We start from the raw sequence: 10599 nt of genomic DNA, 5'->3' as shown, positions 1-10599 counted from the left end.
ATAATAGCAAAGTACTAGCAGTAAGCACCTGGGCAGATAGGACCATGCCAAAATAAAACCAAGTGCTGAAAAAACCTCAACTGTCACCTGACCTCAAAGTCCCAAAGGTGATGAGACATCTAAGTCTACAGGGAACCAACAGGACACTTTCCAATGCAACCAGAAGTGCAGAGGGCAGAAGGAAATTCTCCATCAGTGCAAACCAGAAAAGGGAAAGTGGTTTGCAGACCATCATTCTTCACAGTCTGTGAGACCTGGAGAGCCACATATCAATACCATTGATGGCCATGAACCTGTAATAGATCATACTCTGGGACTCATAGCAGACCACCTCAGACTGGTACATATGACATGGTATGAACTGCTGAAAGGAAAGACAGAGGAATCTGCACAGCATTTCAAAGGAGAAAGAAAGGAAGAACTTGGGGAGCTTCAAGAAGCCAGTGTCTGTGACCCAGTCCTTCTGTAAGAGTTTATCTTAATAAACAAGAGAGTTTGGTTTGGAAACTAGAAGGCTGCATATTATTTGTCAACATATTGGAGGGCACACAGCACTTGAAATGGGAGAGAGTCTGGGAAGGAAATGGTGTGAAAGCATAAGCAGCCAGCCAAGTTGGTAACAAATATTTTCTCTTGTGGTTCTGTTTAATTTTAAACTAGAGATATTTTAATGGTTTTGGTTGTTTTGGGTTTGGGTTGCCTTTTTTTTTTTTTTTTAATCTTCACTCTGAGTGTAATTTTTTCCTTGGTTAAACCTATTTAAATTATACATGAAAAGATGACCATCCATTTTAAAGCCCAGATTTACAGTAACCTATAAAAATAATTTGGCTTATAATTAAAAAATAAATTGAAGCACAGGATACCTGTTACAAAAGTCTTACAGAAGATCATCCACAAACGTAAAATATTAAAGCTCAGTTTCCCTTTCCAACCTGAATAATCATTAGGTGAGACCTATTACAATTACCACCTCAGTTTCTTAAGCATTGGTTAATAAATATCACAACTTTAAACATATAGCATTTCTTAGATTTATTCATCATATTTTGCTTACAAGACAAAATTCTAGTTACTTTCTTCTCAGCTATTCCAATTCCACAAGCATCTTGTCAAACCTGCAATAAGCAAAGGATTTTTTTAATAAATAGGAATTTAACAGTTTACAATCATGGCACTGAAAATTTATGTGAGTTAAATAAACAAACACGTTAACTTATACAACTAATTGTATGTATATGTATCCTCCTCAATAAAAAAAAAAAAAAGGGGGGGTATTCTGTGAAAAGATTACTCTTATTTTAAGATTTCTAAGCATACATCAAACAATAAGTGTTTCCTTTAGGGAAGAAAACCCTTTAAAAGTATGCCTACAAAATACGATTAACATCACTTACTTAATCCAAATTTGCTCACTTGGTGATTTAATGTATGATTAAAATCCATATTATAAATTATTTTGGTATGAATTAAACTACTATAAATTATTCACAATAAACCATCCTGCTGTCATCCTCCAACATTTTATTGCTGTTATTCTTATGATGCTCACCCCTGTGAGTATTATGTTTCAAAGCTTTAGCAATGTGTCCCTGGCCATCTTCCGAGTTTTTCCTTACCCAGTGAGCAACTGGCTCCATTTCCATTTCCTTCAGCCATGCCACTTTGAAGATATGGAAGTACTGTGCAACAGAAAACACACATTCCCAAACAGCTACAGGTCCTCTTTCATACCCACTTCCTTTGTGCCTCCACCTTCTGTGATGTTGATGTTGTCCTGTCCTAGGATCAGCATCTTCTTTTGCACTGGCATGTAAATATTAATGGAACCTTCCTCTGTGCTGTACTCCTAATTGCCTTACTCGCAATATGATCCCAGGTTCCGTCTTCCCTACCTGTGGTTATTTTCCAGGTATCCATCCCATGTACCACATCTCCAGCTTGCAGATAACAGGCTGAACACAATTGCTACCCCATTCTCCCCATTTACCATTTGCTCCTTAAAATTCATTCTTCCAGATTTTAAGCTGGTGCTCCCTTGCAGCCCCTGTGAAAAAGAGTATTTCTCCTCCTCCTGCTGACTATACCAGGCACTCTGAGGGTATGTAGTTCACTGATCCTCCCTCTTTTTTTTCCATCTCATGAAACACATTATCTTATTTACACAACTTAGTTTCTCTCTTGCTATGGCTAATTCTCCTGGTCAACAACACTTAACCCCAGTGGAGCAACATCTGGGTGTAAGGTCTGTAAAACAATTACTAGAGAGCTGTTTAAAAAGGACCAGGAATAAACCAGAAAATAATTCAGGATATACAGTGGGGACAACAGAGTTGTCTTCCCACCATATTTGGTGAGAAGGAAAAGTTGTGGTAAATTTGTTCAAGGGCCGCAAAGCACAAAAAAAAAAAAAAAAGTTTTTGTTTCTTCTGCTTTGAGTAACTGTGTATAATACTAGCATTTAACTGTGATTATTTAACAATCATAGTCAATTTTTAAATGAATATTCCTGTCAGTATTTAAGCATACAGAGACAAGTGTCAGTTTAGGTTCTGCAAACCTTTGCATCCTGAGCCAAAAGTAGGTGTATCCTTTTCTCTTGATTGGCTTGGTACTTTAAAAAGATGTGACTCAACTGCACGAAGGTATCATGAAAATCTAGGCCTCTTTCTTACCTTTTGGTAAACCCTTTTTTTTGACCCGTGTGCTCCAAGTTTCCTTTAATCAGAACAACCAACATCCTCATTTATAGAGCAGTTTGCGAACACATCAGGTGCTGAAATTTGGAATCAGAATGGTTTGATTTGGAAGGGACCACGGGCAGAAGCATCATGCACTGGACTACATTGCTCAAAACCCTGTCCAATCTGAACACTTCCAGCAATGGGGCAGTCACAGCTTCTCTGGGCAACCTGTTCCAATGCCTCACAACCCTCATGGTAAAAAAAAATCATTCATATATCTGATCTAAATCTACCCTTTTTCAGTTTAAAGCCACTGTCCCTTGTCTTGTCATGACAGGCCTTGGTAATAACTGTTTTTTATGCACCCCTTTTAAATACTCAAAGGCCCCAATAAGGTCTCCTCAAAGACTTCTCTTTATTCTAGAGCCAGAATAAAGAAATGTAAGGGAGCAAGCTGAGCCAGGTGTGATACAAGACATGCTGGGGAGCGTCAAGTGAAGAAAACAACTGAGACAATGGAAAACGTGGTAGTGTGAGGAAGCTTGTGGGGCTGTGGGACAGCACTGAAGGAACTGGAAGCCATGGCACAAGAGGGCAGGACAGACGGCCAACTGAGGAGGCCCATGAAATCTCAGTCCTTCTTGCTTCCTACTACCCGCTGCCCCCTCTTAAGTGCAGATCCTGCGCTTCTAGCGAGCACAGCTGTATCCCTGTGCCATGCCCAGGCCCGCTCCAGCCTCTGCTGGTTACATCCAAGTCCCTGAACAGGGCCGGGCATAGGGCAGGTCACACCGCAGGGTGGGCACAGAGGAGCAGCGGCCAGAGCCGGGGCGGGTCAGGCCTCGCAGAATGGTGGCCGCCCCGGGGGCAGCTGCCAGGTGTTCCCCAGCTCGGGAGCGGCCGGCGGCAGACGCCCAGGCTGGGAGGGGCTTCACCGGCCGCTAGGCCGAGCCTCGCATGCCATTGCCTCCTGCAGCCCAGCGTCCGGCTGTGAGCGAGCAATCTCCGACCGCCGCCGTGAGGCGCGGAGGGCAGGGCGGGCCGGGGCCGGAAGGGTTACAGCCAGAGGCCAGCCGGCCTCCTCCCGGGAGCCGCAGGAAGTGCCGGCGGGGCGGGCTCCACGCGGGGAACTTCCCCTCCCGCGGCCGGTGGCCCCGGCGCGTCAGCCGGGGCTGTGCCCGGCGCCGTTCCCGGCGCCCCCTCCGGCCCCCGGGGCCGGGCTGGGGCCGGGGCCGGGGCCGGGGCCGGGGCCGTGCCGCCGGGCGGAGGTGAGGCGGTCACGGCGGGTCGCTGGCCTCGGGAGCGGGCAGCTGAGGCACCGGGGTCTGGGCTGCGCCCGGGGCGGGGGGTGGTGTTTCCGCAGCTCTGCCTGCTGTGCTGCCCCCCCGGCGGGGCTCTGGAGGGCCGGTTTGGTGCTGGCGCCAGGCCCCTCCGCGCCTGGCGCCCCATCCCCTGGCCCAGCGCCTCGGCCTCCAGTGTCCCGACCCAGCCGCCTCGGGCTGGTGCGGCGTCACCCCCTCCCTAGCGCCCCCATCGGTCGAGGGTGACGGGTGGCGACGAGGGAGGATGGAGCTGGCCCCGACACCTTCGCCTCTCTCCTGGAAGCGGCAGGTCCGGGCCGGGCCGGGCCGGGCTGGGCCGGGCTAGGCGGGAAGGCACAGGTGTGGGGTGGCCAGGCTGAGTGGAAAAAGGGAGGTGTGCAGATTGTGCCTAAACGTGTTGGTTATGTTTGGCTTCTTCTGCCTCTGTAGGTGATGGGAGCATGAGTGAAAATGAGGGGGAGCTCCAGCGAGATGGGCCTGAGGCAGCTGAGGGCTGTGGGACCCTTTCAGACTTTTTCATAAGGGAAGCTTCTCCAGGCTGTGAGCAGGAAGTGTCCCATCTGAGGCCAGACCCTCCCTCCCCAGACACGGGGCTGGAGAAGACTTCTCGCTGTGGCTTCCGAAAGCGTAAAGAGACTGTGGTGCACCAGCAGGCATTCATGGGGGAGAAGCCCTACATCTGCATCGAGTGTGGGCAAAGCTTCAACCGCAGCTCTGACCTGATTCGCCACCAGAGGATCCACACTGGGGAGAAGCCATACATGTGTGCCGACTGTGGCAAGAGCTTCGGCCGCCGCTCCCACCTCATCCAGCACCAGCGCGTCCACACGGGTGAGCGGCCATACCAATGCAAGGACTGTGGGAAGAGCTTCAGCCAGAGCACCCACCTGGTGCAGCACCAGCGCAACCACACTGGCGAGAGGCCTTACGTCTGTGCCAAGTGTGGGAGGAACTTCTACCAGAACTCAGGCCTGCTCCGCCATGCCAACTTCCACACAGGTGAGAAACCCTACAAGTGCTTGCAGTGCGGGAAGCGCTTCAGTGACAGCTCCAACCTCGTTGCTCACCAGCGGCTGCACACAGGTGAGAAGCCCTACAAGTGTGCTGACTGCAACAAGTGCTTCAGTGAGAGCTCTAAGCTGGTCATCCACCGTCGTGTCCACACAGGTGAGAAGCCATACTTGTGTCCTGACTGTGGGAAGAGTTTCAGCCAGCGCTCACACCTTGTCCAGCACCGTCGCACCCACACTGGGGAGAAACCCTACAAGTGTGCTGAGTGTGGTACCTGCTTCAGTGACAACTCTACTCTCATCCGTCATCGTCGTACCCACACTGGGGAGAAACCTTTCCAGTGCTCCCACTGTGGGAAGAGCTTCAGTCGCAACTCCTACTTAGTCTCACACCAGCGAGTACATGTGTGGTAGGCAGCTAGGTGTTGTCTGGGAGTGATCTAGGATGTAGCTCCTGGTCTGGGCCTGTCTGAAATGTGCCTAAGGGACAAGGGGTGGACAAAGATGTAACTATACCAGGGCCCCTGGCTTATATAGGCAGCTGGCCAAAGTAGTACCCTTGGCCCATGTTGCTCATCTCAGTCACCTGCTCCTCCCCCCTCAACACACCTTGGGCATGTAGACATACCCTGAACCAGAGAAGGAAGGCATACTTGGAAAGGTTTTCTGCCAAGATGCTGCTTGGATGGAAGGAATGAGGGGACTGTAGGAAGGTGCATGGCCTGTTTTGGAATCGTAGAACTGGTGGATAACTGATGTAGGAAACTGTCATACCTGAAGTCTTTAAAAAACATTAATCAGAATTATACTTGCTGCTGCTGAGATTGCAGTACACAACTCGACAGGCCACCTGTGAGTTTGTGCTGGTAGCATCCTCATTCTGCAGTATTTGGGTTTGCTTGTATGGTTCAAGTGGGCTGGTGTAAGCTGTGTTGCAAAATGGGACAGAATAACAGTGTACTAGGACTGACATGATTCCATACCAGTATTTCTCAAGTCCTGTTCTGACCAGTGTGTGTGTGCACGAGTGTGTAGGTAACATCTATATGTATGTATTTGCATACACACAAACTAGCTTTTGTACTAAGTGTATCTTCACGCTCTCATGTGAGCAATCATGCATGCACACACCATGGAAGTAGTAAAAATGACTAGCTATACAACAGTACACCATATCGATACTTCTGAAAACATGAAACATACTGTATATGCTTGCATTTATCAATAAGAAGCTGGGAGATACAGATTTTGTACCAAAACATCTGAATTTTCATATCAGAACATTCAGTTTTACACTGAATATTTTATGTGTGTGTGTGTGTGTGTGTGTGTGTGTGTGTGTATAAGATCTGGAATTGAGTTGTTTAATTTATATATCTATAAAAAAAGTTCTGGCTCCTATGGTTGCAAGTAATGACTTCTAAATGTCACTCAGTGTATAGTACTTTTCCTCCTCATTTTACACAGGTACATACTGGTGGAAGTTGTAAGATGTACTTCCCCTCATGGTTTTGACTACAAGGAATTGCAGTGCAACACTTTACATTGTTTATATGTTTGACTTTTGCTGCTGATCGTTTTAGTGGTGGTACTGACTGGTGTGCTTACCCAGCACTGCTGGAGCTTAGAAAAAGGTTTGTGGTTTTGTGATGTATGTTACTAACCCTGCAACTGGCTTCATGGCTTTGGTAGGTCTCTGGAAAAAGGATTGCAGACTGAAGCCAGTGAAAAGACTGGAGCTGTGGTGGGGAAGAGATGAAGGAAATAAAGATGCTAAGAACATCCATGGATTTGAGCAGCTGTTGGCCACAGATGCTTGTGGATGGTTTGCCTTACAGAACTTGCTGTTCCCCAGGAGACTGCAGGGATCCTTTCTGTAAGCCCCAAGCCAGTTTCTTGACACTCAACTGCTGATAAAATGTTATTTTCATATAGTTTAATAAAAAGGAGCTGTAGGGGGAGCATGAAATTGCTTGCCGCTCCTAGAGGAACAAGGCACCTTTATATGCAGCTGCTCAGGGAAGTAGAAGGAGCTTTCAGAAATGGGGTGGGCTTTGTTTACACAGGAACCAAAGCCTTTGTTTGCAAATGCACATTTTTGCTTATAGTTTTGTTTGTTTGTTGTTGTTTTTCTTGTTCTATGAACAGCTTCAAACCAATGACTTATTGATTTCTGCCCACTTCTGGAAAGTGGCTTGGGAATGTGACTAATGGTCATTTAGTTGGTTCCAGAAGCATCAAGATTTTCATTTGCTAGCAGACTTTCAGAAGGGATACTACAGTTCTCTGTTGGTAGGCTCATTTTTAACTGAATTCAAAGGTTATGCTGCACTCCAGCTGTAGAGCTGATCAATTTGTGTGTGTCTGTCCCGTTCCACTTTGAGTTTCCTAAAGGAAATTTACAGCACTAAAACTGTTTGGCTGAGAAGCCCTGTTTGCCAGGGAAAAGAATCTTGTGAATGCAGCTTTTCTTCTGGCATTCTGAACAGAGTCCCTCTAGCAGATCAATGAAATCAAACCCAGGTCTGCACATAGTTGGGCTGAACTCAAAGGGAAACCCTTGCATCAGGACTCAATTTGAGAAGGCTAGGCCAGCTGCCCCTGAATATGCCTTCACAGCAGTCTTCAGGGCATTTCTTTTCCTTCTACATGCTTTGTGAAGTGCTGTGTATACTTAACAGTGGTCTGTAAATGAAAGAGTTGAGATGCATTTATTTCTAATCTTTATGAACTTATTTAAAACTGTATGCCAAATCAAAGTGGCCTTAGGGTTCATAGCACATTGCCAGTGCAGTAGTCATAGTGGCTTAGGACTGGATTGCTTACCAGTGTAAGCACATTTCTGGAGTTCCTTTCCACAGCCACTGTTAGTTTTCCCTGTTCAGCGTCACTTGGCTGAAATAATTCACTTCCCCTAGCCTGTGTGCCCTTTACTATTTGTGATCATCCAGCTGGAGAAGAGAATCTGGGCACCACCCTTCCTTTGCTGTTGCAGAAATTACAGGGTATGTTCCTCTTCTTCCAGGAATTTATTCACTTTATAGGCAGCACAAACTCATGAGCCAAATTCAGAAGGCAGAGGTACGGGCATGTGCAAAAAGTCAAGAACCAGAAGGTTTACTTTCACAGCAGCTAGCTCACTGGCACTCTACCAGCCATCACCTCCTTTAGGATTATAGTGTGAGACCACTAGGGGAAAAAAAAGCCAGAATAAAAAGTTTATTGGCTATTAAAATTTCGGCAGACCATCCCCAGCATACTCCATCCCAGACCCATGGTCACCAGGGGGTGCCCAGGTCCTCCTGCCAGCTGAGGGAGCTCTGTAAAACACTGCAAATTCCTGCTGTGCTAATGGTGCTTAGATAGTGCAGTGAAACTATAGCACTTTAGAAATACCTAAGGCAAATGGATGAATGACATCTCTGAAATAAATTTTTTCACTCTCATGTTGTCTGTTATCCCATCTTTTTTTCTTCCTTTCTCCCCAGAGTGACCTCTCTGGCATCAGTTTCTTGGCCCCTTGCAGGATCAGATTTGGAAAGACACATGTTGTCCCTCACAGAGGGATGACTATATACTTAGCACAGCTGCTGTGCAATGCAAATAAGAATCTGGAGGTGAGAGGTATTCTTAGAATGGGCTTTCATGTTCATGTAACATTTCTGCATGAATCTGAAAAGCCAGAGGATGCCACACAGTGCTCACTATTCCTTTATGAGAGAAAGCGACAGAACCTTACTGCGCAGTGATGCACCGTGCTGCTGGTAGACGAACCTGGTTCTAGCATTGCTGCAGCTGGTCTCAGGTTATTTTACTAATTCTGTCACCTGGGTTGTATGGGGTCCAGTTTTCCAGTCCTCTGCTGAAAAAAAAGATGTTGAATAGTGATGACTGAAATACAGCTTCTTTTACATTGCTCTTCACTATGTATGACTGGGAAACCAAACTGCTTTTGACCTTGGACAAGAGGTGTGTTTTGTGTGCTTAATAGAATTTTAGGAGTATTTTATGTGTAATCTCTAAAGCATTTTTGAGATCTATCAAACAAAGTGCTCCTGCTTGCACAGCAAACTTCTTTCTGTCCACGTTTCCCCTTTCCTACAACAACAGTGATCTGGATAACCAGAGACACAACAGCACCAGCCCCCATCTCTGAAAAAAGGGAAATACAGGATATTTCAGGAGGTGGAGCAAACAGAGGCCCCAAAAGACATTGCTGGAATAGTCTGCTTTGCTGCTTATGCATTCATATCCTAAACTCTGAAGGACCTTTATCCTTTCCATGATCTATCTGATATATCTGATATATCCTGTTATATCTCATAAGTAGGCTGATATATCCTGATATATCTCATAAGCAGGCTGATACACCTCTCAACTGTTCCCTCCCTTTTCTCATTTAAGTCCTTGCTAGCTTGCTTAGTAGAAAATTCATGAATCCACCTGATAACACTGCTTTTGCAGTCCTAATGGACTTTGACATATGTCTGATTTTCTTCTCAGAGGCCTGGCCTGTCTGGGATGCTCATTCACATGACAGGGACGCTCTCACATGTGAGAGAGCCTAAGAACTAGAGAGCATCAGAGCCTGACTGAGTAAGGGAAGCTATGAAGAGACTTGCTATGGAGGTATCTATGTGAAGGGAGCTAACTAGCTGGGAGACATGCTGGGTTGAGTGGGACAGTACATAGTAACCCTTCAAGGGTAAATGAAAGCACCCATTGATTAAAGCAGGCCATACCAGGTCCAAACATCTTCATGGGATGCAGAGAGTGCAAAGATATGCAAACTCCTTTGTTTCCTTCCCTTTGGCAATCACTGTACAAAGCACAGCCTGACTGGATACAAGTCAGCATTGCTTGCAACGGACTTGTTGAACAGCCGTAATGGACATGCAGCTTGAAATAACTGCCACACCACAGCACACCTTGGGTGCACAGCCTGTAAGAATTGACTGAAGTAACCTTCCTCTAAAAAAGCACAGAACTTGCAGCAAGTCTCGGGAGGCCAGACCAAGTAAGCTGCTTGGGAATGCAGCTGGTCTGATACCTGACAAAGCTTCCCTGGAGAGGTTTCTCTGGTAATAGTGCAAGCACAACACAAAGTAAAGGTGTTAACAAGGCATTTTGTCATCACAAAGGTAAGTGGTTGAACCAGGCCACTGAGGGAAGGGGCATGCTGAAGAGATTGAAATGGGATGGACAGCTAGGAAAAAAGACTGAGGAGTTGGATTTCCTGAAGCTGCTGGGAAGACAACGTGATTTGGAGACGGTAAAAGCTGCATAGGAGAAGGGTAACCATTCTCCAGGCCCCCTCTCCAAATAGTTGCTCCCTTATATTTGGACTCGGGGCTTTTTGCTTTCCAGAGCTCTTGCAATTGTGCTGCCGATTGCTGGTCATAGGTTGCTTTTGGCCACTGCCTGCTATGTCTCTACCTTAAGCTGACCTTCACAATACTGCTGAAACCTACTTAGCTATGGTTTAGATGTCATCTTTAGACACAGAACCACAGAGGAGGCTTCTCTCTGTCCCTATTCTGTCAGTATTTCCCCTCACAAAACAACAGTCTCTCCTTGCTTACC

The 10599-nt window shown here is 46.5% G+C and overlaps 1 protein-coding gene across 2 annotated transcripts; it reads left to right on the top strand.

Annotated features, from left to right (window-relative positions):
• The first annotated feature begins 3462 nt into the window (after positions 1-3462).
• Positions 3463-9025, top strand: LOC133214803 (zinc finger protein 239-like). 2 transcript variants are annotated; one of them, XM_061358094.1, is made up of 2 exons: positions 3463-3701; positions 4436-9025. In XM_061358094.1, exon 2 carries the CDS (start codon positions 4447-4449, stop codon positions 5428-5430), a length of 984 nt encoding a protein of 327 aa, XP_061214078.1. In that variant the 5' UTR covers positions 3463-3701; positions 4436-4446; the 3' UTR covers positions 5431-9025. The 2 variants fall into 2 exon arrangements, with proteins under 2 accessions (XP_061214078.1, XP_061214068.1); XM_061358084.1 differs by having other exon boundaries at positions 3514-3952.
• The last annotated feature ends 1574 nt before the right edge of the window (positions 9026-10599 follow it).

Source organism: Neopsephotus bourkii, unplaced genomic scaffold (assembly GCF_033783945.1).
Source record: "Neopsephotus bourkii isolate Nb327-2 ecotype Australia unplaced genomic scaffold, CSIRO-AGI_Nbou_v1 NB_107, whole genome shotgun sequence".
Lineage (NCBI taxonomy): Eukaryota > Metazoa > Chordata > Aves > Psittaciformes > Psittacidae > Neopsephotus > Neopsephotus bourkii.
This window is presented reverse-complemented; position numbering and strand designations above follow the sequence as displayed.

Excerpts from the sequence above, each read along its gene's own strand:
- LOC133214803 (XM_061358094.1), top strand. The coding sequence starts at position 4,447 with ATGAGTGAAAATGAGGGGGAGCTCCAGCGAGATGGGCCTGAGGCAGCT.